This window comes from Nicotiana sylvestris, chromosome 1 (genome assembly GCF_000393655.2).
Source record: "Nicotiana sylvestris chromosome 1, ASM39365v2, whole genome shotgun sequence".
NCBI lineage: Eukaryota > Viridiplantae > Streptophyta > Magnoliopsida > Solanales > Solanaceae > Nicotiana > Nicotiana sylvestris.
Window position 1 is genome coordinate 16,343,282 of NC_091057.1, and position 23,936 is coordinate 16,367,217.

General features: G+C 35.8%; 1 protein-coding gene across 3 annotated transcripts; it reads right to left on the minus strand.

Annotated features, from left to right (window-relative positions):
- Nucleotides 1-2: 2 nt before the first annotated feature.
- On the minus strand, nt 3-18,130 carry LOC104218561 (protein HESO1-like). 3 transcript variants are annotated; one of them, XM_070168036.1, is made up of 10 exons: nt 18,035-18,124; nt 17,894-17,964; nt 16,146-16,334; nt 15,801-15,977; nt 15,380-15,564; nt 3,039-3,134; nt 2,145-2,190; nt 1,675-1,781; nt 1,502-1,606; nt 3-1,421 (listed from the first exon to the last, which is right to left on the minus strand). In XM_070168036.1, exons 2-10 carry the CDS (start codon nt 17,916-17,918, stop codon nt 390-392), a joined length of 1,962 nt encoding a protein of 653 aa, XP_070024137.1. In that variant the 5' UTR covers nt 17,919-17,964; nt 18,035-18,124; the 3' UTR covers nt 3-389. The 3 variants fall into 3 exon arrangements, with proteins under 3 accessions (XP_070024137.1, XP_070024163.1, XP_070024180.1); XM_070168062.1 differs by having other exon boundaries at nt 1,505-1,606; nt 17,894-18,130; XM_070168079.1 differs by lacking the exons at nt 16,146-16,334; nt 17,894-17,964; nt 18,035-18,124 and adding an exon at nt 16,046-16,139.
- Nucleotides 18,131-23,936: the final 5,806 nt, after the last annotated feature.

Sequence of the window (23,936 nt, forward strand, 5' to 3'; positions counted from 1 at the left end):
GCTGACATAGAAGGATGGAAAGAAATCATCTAACGATTACATCATAGTTGTTGTTACACTTGCATTCCTTGATGCTCCTTAGGTACATAGAATTAATGTACATTGAGCAGTTAAAATACTCCATTTTGTTAGGTCATTGCCTGTACAAAAATGTCCTAACAAAACCAGTACAAAACAAGAGGATAACAAGGGGATCCTAGCTCATACAAGATACTCCTAAGTCCTAGCAAGAATGTAAAAGTTGATGGGCAGATGATTCAACTACATACGCGCAAAATACTTCTGGCGTATGAACGAGGACAAATCAAAGAAGTTGGTATGAATGATAACCAGGCAAAGCTAGCTAGCTATTCAACCAACCAGAAGCCAAAGCCGTCGAATCAAATGGTTCATCGTCTTCCTCCCCAACCTCGTGTCTGCGTGTTTGACAACTTAGCCTTAGGTGCACACTTATTGTTCTTTCTTGCGAACCAACGTTTAGTGTCTGATTTTATCAACCATTGAGCAGAAGAAGTTCCTCCTGTGGTTTCTTCTGATGTTTTTCTTTTTGTCCAGAGAGAGTCAGGTGTTACACCGTCCTCCTTTGACCGTCCCCAACTCACTGAAGGTAATCTTTCCCAACCTTCACTAGACCATTTCCTCTTGGTTGTGGTAGGTTTAGAAGCGAATCCTTCCCAACCCTCAGCAGACCATTTCCTCTTGGTCGTGATAGGTTTAGAAGCTAATCCTTCCCAATCTTCGCTAGACCATTTCTTCTTGGCCGTGATAGGTTTAGAAGCTAATCCTTCCCAACCTTCGGTAGACCATTTCCTCTTGGTCGTGATAGGTTTAGAAGCTAATCCTTCCCAACCTTCGGTAGACCATTTCTTTTTGGCTGTGATAGGTTCAGAAGGTAATCCTTCCCAACCTTCGGTAGACCATTTTTTTTTGGCCGTGATAGGTTTATAATCTAATCCTTCCCAACCTTCGGTAGACCATTTTCTTTTAGTCGTGATAGGTTTAGAAGCTAATCCTTCCCAACCTTCGGTAGACCATTTCTTCTTGGCCGTAATAGGTTCAGAAGCTAATCCTTCCCAACCTTCGGTAGACCATTTCCTTTTAGTCGTGATAGTTTCTGAAGGTATAGCCTCCTGACTTTCTTTCTGGCCTTCTGTACTTTGATCCTCCTTATTCTTGATATCTCTACAAGGAATTGTGATGCTATTTCCATTTTCTTCAATGTTACTTGTCTGAGAATCCACTTGAAAGGGAGCAGCAGCATGGCGGAATAATTGATATCTTAATGCTGGTAGTTCGACGAGGCCATCCATATAAGCAGAGATGTATTCGCTTGTACGCTGGATACACTTGTATATCTGCTTTACTTCTCCTTTCCCAACAGCCCTTGCGACATTTTGAGATTGATCCGTGAAATCCTCAACCTGTGAAGATCAATATCAGACATTAATTCAGCGCCTCAAAGATTGCTAAGCAGAAAGGAATTGAATAAGCGAAATATAACTACACTGATGCAGCAAACTTTAGAATCCCATGTTTTAGATAGCCAAGATGCTTCATAGGTGCTTGCACATAGTCCTTTGTCCCATAGTTTCTCGACCGACAATAACTGCAATGAAATGAAACAATACTTAGCACACTTCAAGATATGGCCAGAGTTACTAAAATTCACTATACCTTGATTATTAAAGTAACTAGCAGCTCAGCCACCGACTCTTTATTGCTCTTCCCATAGTTCACAAACTTATTCAACGACTTTTCCACTGAATCAGGATCAGAGCCATCTACAACATTCCCAAGCCAAGAAATAATACCAAGCTACTCAAAACCAAAAATCTCATGAAAAAAAAATTAGCTGATTTAGAAGCATCATTTAGAATCTACTTGAGTAAAATATCTCAACAATGTTTTTCTTGAAATTTAGAATCTAGTCTATTGATATGGTTTAAATTCCTCACTATCTATAGCAGACTGAAAAGATATAAGGATTTCCTATTTGACCCTCATTCTTGGGAATTTTGCTTTGGGAATTCTGTTTTACTAATACAGTACTTCACTGCACTGTGTACCGAATACCGATACTGAAATTAGTAAATACCTGTCAAGAGGCGTTTGAAAAATGAACAAGTAAAGATTCATAGCATTACCTTTTAATATGGCAGAAAATGGCGGTAGTATTGGAGGATTTCGTGTCTGCAAAGTTCATTCATTAGATGGAGAAGTTCATATGAGCCCAAATGAGAAAAACAGCAGATTCTTAACTAAACAACTACATGACTAGCACTCTAGGAAGGAACGAGATATCTACACATACTTTTCAGCACACATAAAGTTCCTTTCAGAAAAAGCAAAACAAACAAAAAGGCAAGGCTTTCAAAATATATGTCCTCCTCGAATTTAAATCAAAAGGCAGAATTCGTAAATAGGCAGCAGAAACATTAAAGTTATTCTGAATAAGCTAAAGCTATGAGGAAAAGAAATTGAGAAGAAGTTAAATAAGCTATTGGCTTCCTATATAAGTATAGACTTTTACATTTTTCTTTTTCTATAAATTGACAAATACAAGGGTAAAATCCAGTAATAATAAAGTTTACAAGAGCAACATCACTTGTACAAGAGGGTGCCCAAATTTGGCGTTCAAAGCACATTTTTAAATTTGGGAATTTTATTGTGCTTAGAGTTGCTTTCATATAAGGTATTGTATCCCATAGCATTGGAAATTTCTAAAATGAAGGTCCCTATAGGATTACAGGAAGCTAAATGCAACATAATCATGAAAGAGCATTGAATAAGTTGAAAAACCACAGCAGACTAGAATCAAATAATATGATTTCACCGTAGAGTAAACTGTGTATGGTTATGTAAACTATTAGTTCACCACTAGCTCCTAGGCTCAGACTGATTAACCACAGTGACAAAACATTCAACTTAAGGCAAAATTCATATTGACTCAAAGTAATCTGCACGCGAATTCCTCAATATGCAACCAAGAAACAAAGAGTAAGATAGCAACAGAGAAACAATTTGTACTTGGCTCATACCTGTAAATGAAAAGCAACCAAAAGTATTATAGATAATGAGTTTAAAGTTTTGTCTCTTGAGCTATTAATATTCTGAGCTTTTGCCCAAGCTTTCATCTGCAAAAACAAGAGATCATATCTTCTGAGGACGTAAATACAATGATGCAAACTAAAGATATCTGTCAGCATATACATAAGTTGACCCCTGTATCTTCTTCTATGAACAAGAACTGACGAGCAATTTTTATAAGAGAAAGGAAACCAATATAGCAACAAGAACCGATGAGCATTTGGACCACTAGACCATGGTTCCAGAGGGGGGGGGGGTATATTATCAGAACGTAAACCCAAAAATATATATTATAGTCTTTTACAAACCACAACTTTGATTTCCATCTTTCTTCTTTTTGTACCTTTCGAGTTTATTCTAAGTAAAATTCATCCCATGTGCTACGGAAGTCACATGGCCTTTCTAATGTTTATATTTACCACTACCAATCCATATATTTTCAGAAAATTATTTATCTCAGAAGTAGGAGTTAGAGAAAGTGATATAATGAATCTCCTATTTCATTTAAGTACTAACACATAATGCTGTATTCTGGGCAGGGCCCGGGCCTAAATGGGCCAAACGGGCCGGGCTCGGGTGGTCCCGGGCCTCACGGTCCCGGGCTTCGTGGGCTCAACGGGTGGAACCAGCCCGTGACGGTCCTAAACCCATATGGTCCTGGGCTAAACGGGCCGGGCTCGTGGGCTTAGCGGGCCTAACGGACTTTTTTTTTTAATTTTTTTTGTTTAAGGCAATTTCTTGTAAACCATATCATGGCTATATGAAAAATATATATGTAGTATATATGTAGAAATCTAATTATTAAAGTGCTTGACGAAAAAGTAAAATAACAAAACAATAAGTAAAACTAAATTGTCATGCATAATAAATTAATAAGAAAGTACAACATGAAGCATAAATACGTCTAATAATTTTAAAATAACACAAATTGTTGAAAAATCTTAAAGACGAATTTGCGGATAAATACCATCAACACAATACGTTATATGCCTCCTTAAAATGCTTGTGGTACACCTTGAACGAAAATTTAAGACTCTTCCACAGTTCTTGCACTTTAATATTTGGTTTTCTTCATTTTCTTCAAGCACTTCATAGTAGTGCGAAACAAGTAAGCGCACTCTTTCCGAACGAAGCATGATGTAACTTGAAAATTAAGATTGAGACTTGAAGTCTTGAAAATTGGAGATTGAGAGATTGAGAGAAATTTAGATTGAGAAATGAGTATTGAAATGAAGAAGAGGGAGGGGGTATTTATAATGTTAGAGAAGGTTAGTTTTGTAAATTGAAAAAAAAACGGCTATTTGTGCAATATGGCCGTTGGTGGTCATTGGGGGTGGGCCCTCATTTTGAAAAATCTTGTTTTGTAGTATATATAGTATACTAGTATAGTATATATAATATATATATATATATATATATAGTATACTAGTATATGGTAAGCTTATAGGAGTTTGTACACAAGAAGGATTGAAATTGTGTAATGAGCTAAGGCTTTCTAGACAGCTTAAGATTGATAAGCTTAAAGAGAAATCCCAATTAGGTGACTTCTGTACCCAGTTCGGTTTACCCGGAACTTCCACTCAAAGTAGGAAGAAGAAAAACAGATATCATAGGTATCCTTACCCGGATAGCCCGTATAAGAAAAAGAGGTCTAGATATAGGCCTAAGGAAGAACGTGATACTAGAAAAGCGCATCGGAAATCTACTCGATTTGAGAAAAATAATTCTCTACCTGAATTTTCGACTAAAGAAATTTCTGAATTTTCTAATGATAAAGGAAAAGATATTTCTGATCTAACTGAAGAAAAATCTGATTTGTTTTTAGGTATGATGCAAATTATTACTGCACATAAATGGTATATTAAATGTACTATTTTGATCGATAATAATTTTTCTATAACTGATATAGCTATGATTGATAGTGGTGCAGATGTAAGCTGCATTCAGGAAGGATTAATTCCAACTAAATATTTTCAAAAGACCACTCATTTGGTTAAATCCGCTTCTGATCATGCTTTAGATATAGAGTACAAACTGCCAAATACTCATATTTGCCAAAATAAAGTCTGTATTCCTCATTTCTTCTTTTTGGTAAAAACCCAGTTATACCCTCCAATTATACTTGGAACCCCTTTTATTAATGCTATTTATCCGTTCAATAATATAGATGAACATGGGTTTTCTGCTACTTATCAAGATAAAAAGATAAGTTATTCTTTTGTTACAGATCCCGTAACTAGAGATATTAATGCCTTGATTAATATGAAACAAAGGCATGTTGATTCATTACAATTAGAAATTCTTAGCATGAATATATTCGATACTTTACAGTCTGCTAAAGTTCAGCAAAAGATTAAATTGATTGCTGAAAAGATGGTTGTTGATGTTTGCGCCGATCACCCTAGTGCTTTTGGAACCGGAAAAGGCATATTGTAACTCTTCCTTACGAAGAAAACTTCTCTGAGGATGATATTCCTACTAAATCTCGACCTTGCCAGATGAATGCTGAACTAGTTGAATTCTGCAAAAACGAGATTGATAGTTTGTTACAAAAGGGTTTGATAAAACCCTCAAAATCTCCTTGGTCATGTTCTGCCTTTTATGTTAATAATGCGGCAGAAAAAGAACGAGGTATCCCTCGATTAGTTATAAATTATAAACCATTAAATAAACATCTAAAATGGATTAGATATCCTATCCCCAATAAAAGGGACTTGCTATCTAGGTTATATGACGCCAATATATTTTCAAAATTTGATTTAAAATCTGGTTATTGGCAAATTCAAGTATTTAAAGAGCATACTTATAGAACTGCTTTCAATGTTCCATTTGGGCAATATGAATGGAATGTTATGCCATTTGGTTTAAAAAATGCCCCTTCTGAATTTCAAAAAATTATGAATGATATTTTTAACCCTTATTTAGATTTTGTCATCGTTTATATTGACGACATATTAGTATTTTCTAAAACTTTGGAGATGCATATTAAGCATCTTGATATTTTCAAGAAAATTGTTATACAAAACGGTTTAGTAATTTCTAAACCAAAGATGAGTCTATTCCAAACGAATGTTCGTTTTTTAGGTCATAATATTTGCCAGGGAAAAATTACCCCTATACAAAGATCAATTGATTTTGCCTCGAAATTTCCTGATGTTATTACTGACAGGACTCAATTACAAAGATTTTTGGGAAGTTTGAATGGCCCATGAAGGGTCCATTCTACATAAATAGCAAGCGTGCTATTTTGGCTGGGGAATGGCCCATGAAGGGTCCATTCTACATAAATAGCAAGTCATTAGTAATTAAAAAAGATATCATAATTCTATCGCCGATATAATCTTGGCTGGGGAATTCATTTTCAATTAACTGAAGAATATCAGTAACTTCATTAAAATTAGAGCATTCATCTTCAATTTTATTAATAATGTCAGTCATAATTTTATCAAGTATGAGTTCCTTTAAGTCTCTGTTTAAATTAATCACTTTAAGAATAGTGATCAACACCTTATCATCAAATAACATGGTATAATAATTCATAATTTATTCTAAATATTCCCGGGATAGAAAATCCGGAAGGGAATTATCAATTCCTTTTTTGTATTGTATTTCAAAATCGAAAGGCGTCAGCTGAGCCTGCCATCTAGCAAATATTAATTTAGAAGCATCGTGCTTAAAATCTTTGTCAAACATATATTTAACAGATTGAGCATCAGTTTTTATCAAAAACTTTTGGTTATACAAGTCGTCTTGAAATTTTAAAACACATTTAACAATTGTTAACATTTCATGTGCCACAGTAGCATATTTCTTCTGGGCTTCGGTCCATTTACCAGAGTGAAATCTTATTAGGTATTCACTCTTATTGTTGGGATTCACTTGTTTTAAAATCCCTCCATAGCCAACATTAGACGCATCTGTCTCGATAACCTTTTGCCAAGTAGGATTAGCAAGGGTTAAACAAGGTAGAGATTTAACACGTTTAATACTTTTGACTAACTCAGTATGTTGGTCAGTCCAAGGCTGTCTATGATTCTTTTTCAGCCTATCGTATAGAGGAGCTAGATCTCGTGATAAACCTTTATAGAAAGGGGATATATGATTCAAACTTTCCAAAAATCTTTGTAATTGAGTCATGTCAGTAATAACATCAGGAAATTTCGAGGCAAAATCAATTGATCTTTGTATAGGGGTAATTTTTCCCTGGCAAATATTATGACCTAAAAAACGAACATTCGTTTGGAATAGACTCATCTTTGGTTTAGAAATTATTAAACCGTTTTGTATTAACAATTTTCTTGAAAATATCAAGATGCTTAATATGCATCTCCAAAGTTTTAGAAAATACTAATATGTCGTCAATATAAACGACAACAAAATCTAAATAAGGGTTAAAAATATCATTCATAATTTTTTGAAATTCAGAAGGGGCATTTTTTAAACCAAATGGCATAACATTCCATTCATATTGCCCAAATGGAACATTGAAAGCAGTTCTATAAGTATGCTCTTTAAATACTTGAATTTGCCAATAACCAGATTTTAAATCAAATTTTGAAAATATATTGGCGTCATATAACCTAGATAGCAAGTCCCTTTTATTGGGGATAGGATATCTAATCCATTTTAGATGTTTATTTAATGGTTTATAATTTATAACTAATCGAGGGATACCTCGTTCTTTTTCTGCCGCATTATTAACATAAAAGGCAGAACATGACCAAGGAGATTTTGAGGGTTTTATCAAACCCTTTTGTAACAAACTATCAATCTCGTTTTTGCAGAATTCAACTAGTTCAGCATTCATCTGGCAAGGTCGAGATTTAGTAGGAATATCATCCTCAGAGAAATTTTCTTCGTAAGGAAGAGTTACAATATGCCTTTTCCGGTTCCAAAAGGCACTGATCGGCGCAAACATCAACAGCCATCTTTTCTTGTAGTATATATTGTATGTTATGTATATATATTACCTTATATATTTTCTTGTAGTATATATTGTATGTTATGTATATATATTCCCTTATATATTTTCTTGTAGTATATATTGTATGTTATGTATATATATTATAGCTTATAAATAATTGCAAGTTAAAGACAAAAAAATATTGCAAAAAGATATTCAAGGGCATGTCTTATAATTTTTATTACCAAAAATGGCATATCTTTCTTAGTCTTCCTTCCCCCAATGGAATGAGCACAACAAGGTACTAATACCACCATTAAAAGGGAAAAAACTAAAAGAAGATGCGCCAAAGTACAAGTTACACCATAATCTACATTGTATCTCTAACAAATCTCATAAATCCTTCAAGGTTCGGAGGAGGTTGCGTTGGTGGAAAAGAAGCTTGTTCATCACCACTTCCGGGCGAAGCACATCCTCCGCAAGTTCCGCCATCATTTCTTCATAAGCTTCATCTATCGCCGGTTGTTATTCCGCAATTCCAAAGTTTCTTCTTTCCGAGCGGATTCAATCTCTGAACAGTACAGATTTTTCCAAGCTCTCCCTCATAGACGCTCTATAATCACCTATTTGAAGTCTTGCTTGACTGAAAGCGCTCTCTGATGCAACAGTTGAAGCTTGAATAGATAAAATATCCCGAGTCATCCTTGCAAGAACCGAAAAATGTTTTTCCCTTGCCTTCCACCATTCCAAAAGATCAAAAGTGCCGTCTGGATTCTCCTTTTCAAGTCCCTGCGACAAATAAACTTGAAGCTCATTTAGATGTGAAGTTTCATCATAATTATCACCTTGAGAACCCCTGAACTCCGTCCAGGATTTAAGTGCTTTTAAGCCCGCAGCTCTTTTAGACGATTGTGAACTAGACGAAGTAGGGGTTGGAACATTTGGCCTAGCATGCTCTAAGGCAAGTTGATAATCATTATAAATTGTTTGAGCATTAATTTTAATTGAGGCTTTTGCATCTGCAAGTGTAGCAAATTCCTCATTTGAAAGATCTAAAGCCTTATAAATATTTGAGTACCAAAAATGAGGACCTCCTAATTTCATTGTAGGATTTAACATTGCAGCAACACCATAAATAGGAGGGATAGGGAAAAAATATTTTTTAAACTTTTCTTTCATTTCATTTATAGCAAGTTGATAAATTTCCCCACCCTCCGAAAATTCAACAAACAAATCACATAGTGCTGCAATATAAACTAAACAGTTTGAAATAGTAGGATAATATTGCCCAGAAAATGCATTTGTAGCAATTTGAAAATGTTCTAAAAAATCTATAAGAATTTTAACATTCGTCCAATCTTGAGTAGTAAGCATTTCATCATCATCCTCACCACCTACCCGAGCATTAAACGTTGCATTAATTGGGTTTCTATATTCATATGCAACTACTAAACTTTCGTACATACAATTCCATCTAGTCGGGCAAGCTTTAGGAACCTTTCTTTCTATAAGGCCATATTCATCACATTTTTTAAAATAATCTCTAAGTCTACTTCTACGGTTTGAATAAAAAAGCCAATTAAGAGCCATTCTAACCTTTTCAATTTCTAAATTTAAAATTCGCATACCATCACCGACAATTAAATGATAAATATGACAAATACATCTAACATGGAATATATTCCTAAATGCAGGATTTAGTGTTGTTGTAAGTATGCCTATAGCACTAGTGTTACTAGAAGCATTATCCATAGAAATTGCCATTATTTTATCTCTAAAGCAAAAATATCTACAAATATCTGCAACAGTGTTAGCTATAAACTTACCTGTGTGACATGAATTAATTATTCTATACGCAATAATGCGTTTTTGCATTGTCCACTCCTCATCTATCCAATGACTTGTAACAGTTAGATAATCACAATCATTACCACTTCTACCAATATCAGTAGTAATAGAAATCCGATTAGTTATATGAGTAAATAAATACCGCAAATATTGTTCATATTCATGTTTATATTTATAAATATCGCTCTTAACTGTTGCGCGAGGCCAACCTTTATAAGTAGGATTAAAAACTCTTCTAATATAATGCACCCAATTAGGATTAGAAGGAAAAGAATAGGGTAAGCACATAACGGTAACCATCTTTGCTAATTCTTCACGATCTCTATTTGGATCGTAATATAAAATACCTCCGGTCACAGTGTTAATTCCTGGTTGAACTAGATTTGAACCTGTACTAGGGTTAACATCAGAATCTACATGTGTTCCCTCTAGCTGCGCTTTCATTTGTAAATATCTAACTTTATCTCTAGGGTGTGTTTTTATGTGCCTAGTCAAACTATCCGTGCCGCTACGGTCTCCAGTATATTTATGCGCCAGTAATTTCCCACATGTTTTACACTTAGCCTTATTTTGTTCTCTTACTTGAGTAAAAAATTCCAAACTAATGATGTTTCTAGGCGTTTAGGAGTTGTCTATTAAAACTAGGGGTTTCTACAGGTGGGTCGTGCGGTACATCAGTTGAGTTATTAAAAGGACTAGTAGGTGTATCATCTAAATCCGGTTGGGTTTCATCTTCATCCTCATTTTCCTCATCATTTTCAAAGATAGTTTGATTAGGATAAAGAGCATTCATAGTTTCATCATCTAAATTTTCACCTGGTGCAACATTATAGCAAAATTGACTATCGGAAAATTGAAAACAAGGGTTATCACTATCAAGAATAATAGGAGCAGCAGGACGTCTACCAGGTCTGGGTTGGGGAGCCGGGGGAAGGGTAGTAGGTTGGCCACTACTTTCACCAGTTTTAGCTTCCCTTACCACCGAACATTTTTATCAAAGATGTCATATTAATTACAATTATGTAAACTAAAACACACAAAAATATATTCTTAAAACTTAAGAGTTGAAACGAGTTTACCGAATTGCCGAACAACTTCTTGAAAATTGAAAATCGTTGAAGACTTGAATACTTCAATTCACCAACTTCACATTTTTTCACGAAATTTCAACAATAAAATAAGCAATTATAGTAGAGAGATTGAGAGAGTTGGTGAATTGAAGTATTCAAGTCTTCAACGATTTTCAATTTTCAAGAAGTTGTTCGGCAATTCGGTAAACTCGTTTCAACTCTTAAGTTTTAAGAATATATTTTTGTGTGTTTTAGTTTGCATAATTGTAATTAATATGACATCTTTGATAAAAATGTTTGGTGGTAAGGGAAAAGCTAAAACTGGTGAAAGTAGTGGCCAACCTACTACCCTTCCCCCGGCTCTCCAACCCAGACCTGGTAGACGTCCTGCTACTCCTATTATTCTTGATAGTGATAACCCCTGTTTTCAATTTTCCGATAGTCAATTTTGCCATAATGTTGCACCAGGTGAAAATTTAGATGATGAAACTATGAATGCTCTTTATCCTAATCAAACTATCTTTGAAAATGATGAGGAAAATGAGGATGAAAATGAAACCCAACCGGATTTAGATGATACACCTACTAGTCCTTTTAATAACCCAACTGATGTACCGCCCGACCCACCCGTAGAAACCCCTAGTTTTAATAGACAACCTCCTAAACGCCTAGAAACATCATTAGTTTGGAATTTTTTACTCAAGTAAGAGAACAAAATAAGGCTAAGTGTAAAACATATGGGAAATTACTGGCGCATAAATATACTGGAGAGCGTAGTGACACGGGTAGTTTGACTAGGCACATAAAAATACACCCTAGAGATAAAGTTAGAAATTTACAAATGAAAGCGCAGCTAGAGGGGAACACATGTAGATTCTGATGTTAACCCTAGTACAGGTTCAAATCTAGTTCAACCAGGAATTAACACTGTGACCGGAGGTATTTTATATTACGATCCAAATAGAGATCGTGAAGAATTAGCAAAGATGGTTACCGTTATGTGCTTACCCTATTCTTTTCCTTCTAATCCTAATTGGGTGCATTATATTAGAAGAGTTTTTAATCCTACTTATAAAGGTTGGCCTCGCGCAACAGTTAAGAGCGATATTTATAAATATAAACATGAATATGAACAATATTTGCGGTATTTATTTACTCATATAACTAATCGGATTTCTATTACTACTGATATTGGTAGAAGTGGTAATGATTGTGATTATCTAACTGTTACAAGTCATTGGATAGATGAGGAGTGGACAATGCAAAAACGCATTATTGCGTATAGAATAATTAATTCATGTCACACAGGTAAGTTTATAGCTAACACTGTTGCAGATATTTGTAGATATTTTTGCTTTAGAGATAAAATAATGGCAATTTCTATGGATAATGCTTCTAGTAACACTAGTGCTATAGGCATACTTACAACAACACTAAATCCTGCATTTAGGAATATATTCCATGTTAGATGTATTTGTCATATTTATCATTTAATTGTCGGTGATGGTATGCGAATTTTAAATTTAGAAATTGAAAAGGTTAGAATGACTCTTAATTGGCTTTTTTATTCAAACCGTAGAAGCAGACTTGGAGATTATTTTAAAAAATGTGATGAATATGGCCTTATAGAAAGAAAGGTTCCTAAAGCTTGCCCGACTAGATGGAATTGTATGTACAAAAGTTTAGTAGTTGCATATGAATATAGAAACCCAATTAATGCAACGTTCAATGCTCGGGTAGGTGGTGAGGATGATGATAAAATGCTTACTACTCAAGATTGGACGAATGTTAAAATTCTTATAGATTTTTTAGAACATTTTCAAATTGCTACAAATGCATTTTCTGGGCAATATTATCCTACTACTTCAAACTGTTTAGTTTATATTGCAGCACTATGTGATTTGTTTGTTGAATTTTCGGAGGGTGGGGAAATTTATCAACTTGCTATAAATGAAATGAAAGAAAAGTTTAAAAAATATTTTTTCCCTATCCCTCCTATTTATGGTGTTGCTGCAATGTTAAATCCTACAATGAAATTAGGAGGTCCTCATTTTTGGTACTCAAATATTTATAAGGCTTTAGATCTTTCAAATGAGGAATTTGCTACACTTGCAGATGCAAAAGCCTCAATTAAAATTAATGCTCAAACAATTTATAATGATTATCAACTTGCCTTAGAGCATGCTAGGCCAAATGTTCCAACCCCTACTTCGTCTAGTTCACAATCGTCTAAAAGAGCTGCAGGCTTAAAAGCACTTAAATCATAGACGGAGTTCAGGGGTTCTCAAGGTGATAATTATGATGAAACTTCACATCTAAATGAGCTTCAAGTTTATTTGTCGCAGGGACTTGAAAAGGAGAATCCAGACGGCACTTTTGACCTTTTGGAATGGTGGAAGGCAAGGGAAAAACATTTTCCGGTTCTTGCAAGGATGACTCGGGATATTTTATCTATTCAAGCTTCAATTGTTGCATCAGAGAGCGCTTTCAGTCAAGCACGACTTCAAATAGGTGATCATAGAGCGTCTATGAGGGAGAGCTTGGAAAAATCTGTACTGTTCAGAGATTGGATCCGCTCGGAAAGAAGAAACTTTGGAATTGCGGAATCACAACCGGCGATAGATGAAGCTTATGAAGAAATGATGGCGGAACTTGCGGAGGATGCTGCTTCGCCCGGAAGTGGTGATGAACAAGCTTCTTTTCCACCACCACCAACGCAACCTCCTCCGAACCTTGAAGGATTTATGAGATTTGTTAGAGATACAATGTAGATTATGGTGTAACTTGTACTTTGGCACATCTTCTTTTAGTTTTTTCCCTTTTAATGGTGGTATTAGTACCTTGTTGTGCTCATTCCATTGGGGGGAGGAAGACTAAGAAAGATATGTCATTTTTGGTAATAAAAATTATAAGACATGCCCTTGAATATCTTTTTGCAATATTTTTTTGTCTTTAACTTGCAATTATTTATAAGCTATAATATATATACATAACATACAATATATACTACAAGAAAATATATAAGGGAATATATATACATAACATACAATATATACTACAAGAAAATATATAAGGTAATATATATACATAACATAACATACTCTATATAAATATATATATATATACTACAAAACATTATAAGAAATTATATTTGGAAATATATATACATAACATACTATATATAGTATACTATACTAGTATACTATATATATATATTATATATACTATACTAGTATACTATATATACTACAAAACAAGATTTTTCAAAATTCAAAATGAGGGCCCCACCCCCAATGACCACCAACGGCCATATTGCACAAATAGCCGTTTTTTTTTCAATTTACAAAACTAACCTTCTCTAACACTATAAATACCCCCTCCCTCTTCTTCATTTCAATACTCAATACTCATTTCTCAATCTAAATTTCTCTCAATCTCTCAATCTCCAATTTTCAAGACTTCAAGTCTCAATCTTAATTTTCAAGTTACATCATGCCTCGTTCGGAAAGAGTGCACTTATTTGTTTCGCACTACTATGAAGTGCTTGAAGAAAATGAAGAAGGCCAAATATTAAAGTGCAAGAACTGTGGAAGAGTCTTAAATTTTCGTTCAGGGTGTACCACAGGCATTTTAAGGAGGCATATAACGTATTGTGTTGATGGTATTTATCCGCAAATTCGTCTTTAAGATTTTTCAACAATTTGTGTTATTTTAAAATTATTAGACGTATTTATGCTTCATGTTGTACTTTCTTATTAATTTATTATGCATGGCAATTTAGTTTTACTATTGTTTTGTTATTTTACTTTTTCGTCAAGCACTTTAATAATTAGATTTCTACATATATACTACATATATATTTTTTATATAGCCATGATATGGTTTACAAGAAATTGCCTTAAACAAAAAAAAATTTAAAAAAAAAGCCCGGAAATAAAAAAGCCCGTTAGGCCTGCTAAGCCCGCGAGCACGGCCCGTTTAGCCCAGACCATATGGGCTTAGGCCCGTCACGGGCTGGTTCCACCCGTTGAGCCCACGAAGCTCGGGACCGTGAGGCCCAGGACCGCCAGAGCTCAGGCCCGCTAAGACCAGGCCCGTTAAGCCCGGCCCGTTTGGCCCATTTAGGCCCGGGCCCGGCCCAGAATACAGCATTATCGTGGGCTATTTTATGTGACCCGGCCCGCCGCGTCGTTTTAGCCCGTTAGGACCGCGGCCCGGTCCGGTCCCGGTCCCAGCCCGGCCCACCATACAGCATTACTAGCACAGGCCTTCTCACCAACTTGATGACTTTCTGATTGGGTAGCACACAGGCAACTGTGTCAAGAACTAGTGAGCCCTATGGTACTGCTACTGTGCATCCGCGAATCACATAAGAGATCTTCCAAACTATTGCACAAGCAGAACTAAACTTTAACTTCGTTTCATGAACAACTGTGCATATTGCATACCATACAAGAGAGCAGAATTTTACCAAAAAACTCAGCTTCTGAAACCTTTCATCGAGTGAACAAATCATGTGGATTATCTTAGACTTTGAAACTCCATCCCTGTTTTCAACTGATATATCGCACTCAATTTTCGTTCCACAATCAACAACTTTCAGAATGGGCACCTTGGCAGCTGTTATTGGATGAACGCCAGAAACATGCCCATCTCCTGAAGCACAGAAAACCATAGATGAAAAGCTTTATTTAAATGGTTCTACTAATGGAAATAGCCATTTCTTGGAAGTGGCGGCATAATTATTTACCTAGAAAATAATCAGAGCAGTTAATCTACTTTTCTTCTAGAATTAGTCCTACTCTTCAAAGTAAAATGTTGGACACAAAGACAGTGACCCATGAACTGCAGACAGTATCAAGGAAAAAGAAGGAATTAAATCAAAGATTTACTTTGAAGTGCATACAACTTCCTTGCAAATTTCCTGAGAGTTTGAATCTTCTTCTCATGCGAAATCTTAACTGAACTGTTGTCAAAATTCACAGATATATCTAGATCACTCTTTGAATGGAATAGATCCATCACGAAAGATCCAAACTCCTCCACAACAGGAATATTACCAGAACGCCCTGAAAAAAAGAACTGTCACATCATGCTGTAATATGTAAAAATATAATCCAATAAATAGCCTACTCACTCAAATTTGTGTAGTTGATTAAGTCTATTAACAAAGCTACTACAAGCCAGTGCACAGGATCCATTTGCTGAGTTACACTATAAAAGGTTGCAGAGGTTACCGTAGATATCCTTTGCTATCTCATTGAAGACAGAAACCAAATTTCTCCTAACTTCATAATCACTTGGTTTAGGGCGGCAAATTGTATAAATCTCATTAAGCAATTCTTCAAGCGCAGATAGTCGCTCCGGGTGCACTTTATAGTTTTGCATTCGCTTCCGCTCAGCCCTCTCGACTCTCTTACGAAGAACTGTCATCGCAGTTTAATCAAATGATGATTCAGCCAATAGTAAAACAGATGATAATTCAACAATAGAGACTTTCCTACTGCAAGAACCATTACATATCACAGTTGAGTTATCATATACTACTTGGACCCAAAGTATGTTTCTAAGATGCAACTTGCAAGGATACAACCAGCCCAGAAAATATAAAGTTACAAAGTAATGGTTACCTTCCCTTAAAGCATTTTCTACTGTGAAAATCATATCCTTTGACTTCTCTAAGATAACTATCATCTAAGTCAGAATTCATAATTGTATTTATAAAGAGAATTAGTACCTAAAAGGAAGCAAATGGTTTTTTGGTGATAATACTCATGGTAAATAGATCAGAAAAAGCTGTCGGATATATTTATTATCACTGCATACAGATTGAGATTAGTTTCTTTCCTCTTTGTCTCCGTTGCAACCAATCAAGCATTCCCAAGGCGAAAACCATATCACTTGTTATAAGCAGGAGAATTTATGCCTCATTCACCTAGTGTGTGCTGTATAACAGTCTTCATTACATAAATTATGTATTAACCAAAAAAGGAAGTAAAATTAGTAATTGTGCACAATAAGCTAAGACAGAAGTAGAAATTTCTGAGTTTAGAAACTCCGAAGTTTCAAGGCTGTGCATGCTCCTATTAACGTGCTGTGCAACCACCTCAACAAATTGGCATTCCACCTTACAACCTTTATCTCTAACAAGTTGCAAGTTTTTTATAACCCAGCATAAACACATTGCACCCATTTAGCCAAAACTTTTGCACTTTCAAGAACATTATGTGTACTTCCATCAACTCTTTCTCAATGTCACTTGATCTATGAACAACTCCAAAGCTCTCCTACTAACACGTTGTGTAACTGTTAAAGAAGCATCTTGCCGCTTTACCACCTTCCCAACTAAGAAGTTGCAATTTTTCAAAGATTTTACGCACCCCAAAAACATATTGCATGCGGCATGCCTTAAACCAAAGAAGCTTTTTCACCTCCAACAGGATCATATGTAGTTTCATCAGATATTTTTCAACATTTACTTTATTTATGAACAATTTACAAGTAGTAATAATCTTCTTTTCCTTTTTTTAATTAACAGTAGTGTCTAGACCAGCTTGAGCTTTTTCTCTTCTTTTGTTCTACTATGGTGTCAAGGCCAGCTTGCGAGCACTCCAACTGTTCTACTGAATACCTATTAACTCCCACCAGCACAGGTACTAGGTAAGTATGTTCATCAAACCTTAGGTACGGACTCGAACCCGTTCTCCAAGGTTTGTATCCATTCATTAACCACTAAACCATACCCTTGGATACTAGTAATAAACTTTCTTATTAGGGTTAAAAATTAATGTGCACAATATTACTGGTAATTGAAATAAACAACTAACTCCTCTTCAATTCTATCAAACAACCTAGGAGAAATATCAGAAATGAGAATCTTGAAATTTATAAAATAAAATAAAATAAAATAGAAATTAAAAAAACGAAGAAGAGAGAGATAGACCCTTTAGCAGTATAAAGTAATGGTATTTCAGAAAGTACTGACCTTTAACGCGATAAACCTTAGACATATGGGAAACTGATGATTTCGTATTCAGCTCAAATGCTTACTGATAGCTGAAAGGAAAAATTCAATTAAAGAAAGAAGAATGTAGCAGAAATGTACTACAAAGGTAGCATATGGTACAAGTTATGGAAGCAGAGTGAGTGTGTATTTCTCGAAATCATCACTGTAATTACTTTCCATGGAACAGACCAACAAGAACAGGAAAGAAAGGGCCGCGCGTGGTTTTTTGTTTTCTGATATTCGCTAATCTAAACTTTCTTTCTATGTGAAAAGACCAAAATAACCTCCATAATCTCAACTCTTTTTATTTGAAAGACCAAAATAACCTCCACTGGTTACGTGTTTGGAGATGAATGTTAAAATTCATATAAGCAGTAGTACTTACAAGTTATTCTTATGTTAAAATAAGTCAAAATACATAGTTTACCCGTTAATCTTATAGCAAAATCCTTATTACATATTTTTCTTTCACAGGAAATATCTTACACACTCAATTTTTTAAAAGTGTGTCTAAAACATACTACTTTTGACCAGATAGCACTTGGGTGTTTACCCACAAAAAAACACGTGAAACCCGTAAAAAAAACCATTTTTTGTCTCACCTCCCCCAAGAACCCCTCCCCCTCCCTCTGGTCTTCTTCCTCACCACCCTCCCCCTCATTTTCTTCCCTAAATAGAATTTTTGAAAGAACATATCAATTTTAAATCTAAAATTGAGCGAATTTTGTTGGTTTATTTGTCCAAATATTGGAAACTATTCATTTGTGATAGATTTAAAAGCTTTAACAGTAGTATTGAAAGTTTGGTGAAAAAGTCTAGAATCTACCATTGTTGGGGTAATGAAAATTCAATTGGGTCTTGTTGATTATTGTGTTATTAAACTCAATTTGTTGCTCGATTATTTTCGGCTAGTTGTTTAGATAGTATGGTTGAATTTTGGTGTTGTTAGAAACTTTCTCACAAAAAATTATGGTGCTTAAGATAAAAAATGGAAAGGTGAAGAAGATGGGTTTTAATTTTAATTTCTAATATTTTTTTCCTTTTTAAAGTTAATGACACGTGTCACGGCCCTATTAGGGCGTGACTTTCACATTATCTGAAAAAATTGGTCAAGCACAAAAGTGGTGCGCCTTAGACATACTTTTGAACGGTTGAGTGTGTAAAAGGTTTTCCGAGAAAGAGAAGTATGTAACAGGGATTTCGCTATAAGGTTGTTGGGTAAACTATGTATTTTGCCAAAATAAAATACCCTTAATTTTTTTATAAACTTAAAAAGTATCTTTGTCAAGAAAAGAAGAAATAATGAATATAGAAAGACAACAACAACAACCCAGTAAAATCTCACTAGTGGGGTCTGGGAAGGGTAGTGTGTACGCAGACCTTACCCCTACCTCGAAGGGGTAGAGAGATTGTTTCTGAAAGACCCCCGACTCAAGAAAACAAAAAAGACAAAAAGAGACAATATTAGCATCACCATAGAAATCATAGGAAAAATAGGAACAACATAAAATCCAGAAGAAAGATGCAAAGCAAAGCAAAGCAAAAACGATAGCTACTAAATAGGTTCTACACTGAAAAGTGAAATAGTAAGACACAACGTTGTCACTATCTATCTTAGACAAAAATCCTACCAGCCTAGTAGTAAGGCAAAAATCAACTACCTTCTAACCTAGAACTCTAATACTCGATCTCCACATCTTCCTATCAAGTGTCATGTACTCGAAAATCTGAAGCCTCGCCATATCCTTCCTGATCACCTCTCCCCAATACTTCATAGGCCGCCTTCTACCTCTTCTCATGCTCTCCAGAACCAGCCGCTCACATCTCCTTACCGGAGCATCTAGGTGTGACGACTCGACCAGTCGTCTCATGAGTTACCGCTCCATTTCCCCCATTTCTGTTTCTTATTGCTTTGTTTATTGGTTCTATATATGATCGGGGTTGGTTGGCTTAGGTTCGAAAAGGTTTTGGTAAGGTTTGAGACACTTAGTCTCTTTTGAGGAAACTTAAGTTGGAAAAGTCAATCGGATGTTGACTTATATGTTAAAGGGCTCGGATGTGAGTTCTGGTGGTTCGGATAGCTTCGGGAGGTGATTTGGGACTTAGGAGCGTGATCGGAATGTGTTTTGGAGGTCCGTAGTAGATTTAGGCTTGAATTGGCGAAGTTGGTATTTTGGCGTTTTCCGGTTGATAGGTGAGATTTTGATATAAAGGTCGGAATGAAATTTCGGGAGTTACAGTAGGTCCGTTGTGTCATTCGGACGTGGTTTGGTATACTTTTTGATCAAAAGCGTAATTCGGAAGATTTTGGAAATTTGGGCTTGAATTCGATGTGTTTTGGTTGATTCGATGTTGTTTGAGGTGTGTTTGAAGATTGGTATAAGTTTGGATGGTGGTATATGATGTGTTTGTGCTTTTGGTTGAGGTCCCGGGGGCCTCGGGGTGATTTCGGGTAGTTGGCAGAAAGTTTGGAAGTTGATTTTGGCAGCTAAAGATGTTCCATTGCTATCATAACCGCACATGCAGCTAGGGGACCGTAGGTGCGGTCTCGCAGAAGCGGAAAGAGCCTAGGAAGGTAGAAACCGCAGATGCGGTTGAGGGACCGCACCTGCGATGGCGCATGTGTGGATTATGCATCACAGATGCGGATTTTGTCCACTTAAGTGAGGACCGCAGATGCGGTGCTTGGGACTGTAGAAGCGAGATCTGGACCACAGGTGCGAAAAGCCTGGGCCAGAAGGTACAAAAGCATTCTTTCGCGATTTTTGAGTTGTTCTTCACCATTTCAAGTCGGTTTTGGAGCTTTTTGGGAGATTTTGAAGAGGGAATCAAGGGATATCGTCTGGAGGTAAGATTTTTGAGTCTAATAATCGATCCTATGGTATTATTTCATGGATTAGAGCACTAATTAATGGAAATTTAGGGTTAACAATTAGGAAACTAGGGCTTGGTATTGGAGACCTTGACTTGAGGATTTGAGGGGTCATGTGTGGTCGGATTTTAGGACTTTTGATATGTATGAACTCGTGGGGAGATAAGGAATCTATTGATGTAAATTTTATCGAATTCCGAGACGTGGGCCCGGGGGTTGGGTTTTGGTTAATTTCGGGATTTATGCTATAACTTGATTATTTTCGCATAGGCTTCGTTGCCTTAGCATATTTTGACATCGTGATTCTGATTTTGGATAAATTCGACACGAGTGGAGACCGATTTGAGGGGCAAAGGCGTCGCAGACTAGAGTTGGACTAGATAGAGGTGATTAATGATTTTAAATGTTGTCCTAAGGGTATGAAACCCCGGATTGCACACCGTGGTGCTATATTGAGGTGACACACATGCTAGATGACGAGCGTGGGGTCATGCACCGTTGGAGATTGTGACTTAGTCTATCCCAAATGACTGTTTTACTGCGTATTTGATTGAAAACTATTTGCTATCATCATGTTTTGGGTTGAATGTCATATTTGGGCCTCGTGTCAACTATTTGGATCTTTAGGGGACTTTTACTAATATTTCCTCACTGTTTTGACTTTATATTTGTACTCAGTCATGCTATATTCTATTGTTTCATAACTCAGCGATGTTTACTCTGTTTTAACACATTAAATGATATTCTAAATGATAATTTGAGTTGAGCATCATGTTTTTACTGTTGTCCGAGTGGCTTATGAGATTCTGACTGAGTAAGGCCGAGGGCCTGAGATTGTATGCCACAAAGTGGCTTGTTGATATGAGGCCGAGAGCCTACTGATTATGCCATGAGATGACTTGATATTGCGCTTGGGCCGTAAGGGGCCCCTCCCGGAGTCTGCACACCCCCAGTGAGCGCGGGTACCCATTGTGAAATGAGATATAGCCCGAGGGGCTAGTGTTGTTCCATGTATTGCCCGAGGGGCTAATTCTGTTGGTATTGTGCCCGAGGGGCTGTTCTTTATGGGTTTATCTTTTCTAGCTGCATGTCATTTACTTGCTTAATTATTAAAAAGAGATTTTTAAAGAAGCTTAAACTGAACTAAGGTGACTTTACGTGTTTGCATTGTTTCATTGTCTCCACTGGCTTTATACTGCTTCTTTATAGCCTGTTGATGTGCCTTTGCGTGATTTCTCATCGCTCAGTCTTCATTAATTATTATTACTCACTGAGTTGGAGTACTCACTTTACTCCCTGCACTCCGTGTGCAAATTCAGGCGCTTCAGGTCCTCCTTGCGATGGTTGAGAGCTTCCAGCAGATTCCGGAGTTCACTAGGTAGCTGCTCGGCGTTTCGCAGCCCAGTGTCTCTCCCTTTTATCATCATTGCTTTCCCTTGTCCTAGTTATGTAATAGTTTGTGTAGACTCGTTCAGACTTGCAGTATTATGATAGATGCTCATGACTGGTGACACCCCGATGTTGGGTTGTGTTGGTTCTATTTCCGCAAATTGTACTGTTTCACTGTTTATTTTGGGATTATTATTATTATGTTAAAGACTTAATTCATATTAATTTAATTGATTAAAAAGAATTGGGTGTTGTGTCGGCTGGCTTTGTCTTCACGAGAGGCGTCATCACGATCGGGTCTGGGTTTAGGGTCGTGACACTGAGCTTCTCCCCTTAATATGCCCAAACCATCTGAGTCTCGCTTCCCGCATCTTGTCATCAATATAAAAAGAGATTAAGATAAAATTTTATTTTGGGAATGGTCAAACATTTGGTTGATTTTGGTGTGCTTATAACATTTAAATGTTTACCAATTGCATAGATAAGTTAAAATTTAAACGTTCAACTCAAATGCTTATTGATAGCTGAAAGGAAAAGTAAAAAGGAGTGAAAATACAATTAAAGAAAGATGAATGTAGGTGAAATGTATTTGACAAGATAGCAAACACATAGTACAAGTTATGGAAGCAGAGCGGAGCATATATTTGTCAAGATCATCATTTTAAGGAGTCGTTTGAACATATTAAAAAAATCCCAAAAAATATTTTCAAATTCAGTGTTTAATTATATAATTAATTGAATTTTTAGAGAAGTGGTTCGAGGGGAGGGGGGATGTTTTTTTTCTCTAATATATTCACTATCTGAAAAGTAAAATATTACGTCGTTGTTTTTTCCAGCGACCTTAGGTCTCGTTACGAGGAATTTATATAGAATACAACTTCTTTAAAACTTATTTAGAAATATTACAACTACTTTTTATAAAATTCCATAAAATGCAATTTCTTACAACTTTTGAACTTTTTAATTTCATAAATTCCTAAAATTACTCCCCTAAACGTGGGATAATGACACAAATAAACTTTTAAGTACTCAATTGCAGAATGACTAATTTTTTAGACTCGTATAATGTCTCAACTATCCATCTACTAGTCATTAATACAATCAAAGTATATCCACTTTTAAAACAAACATGTTATAAAATAATAACAGAAGAAGAAGAGTATTGCAGAGCAAAGTAGAAAGAGAGAATTCTTATTGATATGAGATGATTTACAATGGAATAGAATCCTCTATTTATAGGGAGAAGATAACTTAGCCACCAAGTAATAAACCCTAGAATCTCTCTAAATATAGACATTCACCATAAATAAAATTCTATTTATAACACTCCCCCTTGAATGTCTATTCAACAGATAATGTTCCTCGTTAAAACCTTAACTAAAATAAAACCCAGTGGAAAAAAATTCTAGTAAAAAAAAAGAGTACACATATCTAATAATACGCCTTTTGGTTGCCTCGTTAAAAACCTTGTAAGAAAAATCCAGTGGGACAAAATCTTGTAAGGGAAAAAGAGTACAACGCGTATTAACTCCCCCTTATAAGAACATCAATTCACATCCTTGAGCCTTCGCATCCCAATCTTGTGCACCATCTTCAAAAGATTGTTGGTAGAGATTTGATAAACAAATTCGCCATATTAACTTGAATGAACATATTGCATCTTGAAATCATCATTCTTGATAGAGATGTAATGTCTTCATAAAATGCCGTGGAATGGTCTTTTCAATATCTCCATAGAGGTATTCTCACTATCACATTATC

Excerpts from the sequence above, each read along its gene's own strand:
- LOC104218561 (XM_070168036.1), bottom strand. The coding sequence starts at position 17,918 with ATGTCTAAGGTTTATCGCGTTAAAG. Across the intron at positions 15,565-15,800 it reads GAAGTTGTATGCACTTCAAA|GAGATGGGCATGTTTCTGGC; the intron begins GTAAATCTTTGA and ends TCTGTGCTTCAG. Across the intron at positions 3,135-15,379 it reads TTCAGAAGCTGAGTTTTTTG|ATGAAAGCTTGGGCAAAAGC; the intron begins GTAAAATTCTGC and ends TTGTTTTTGCAG.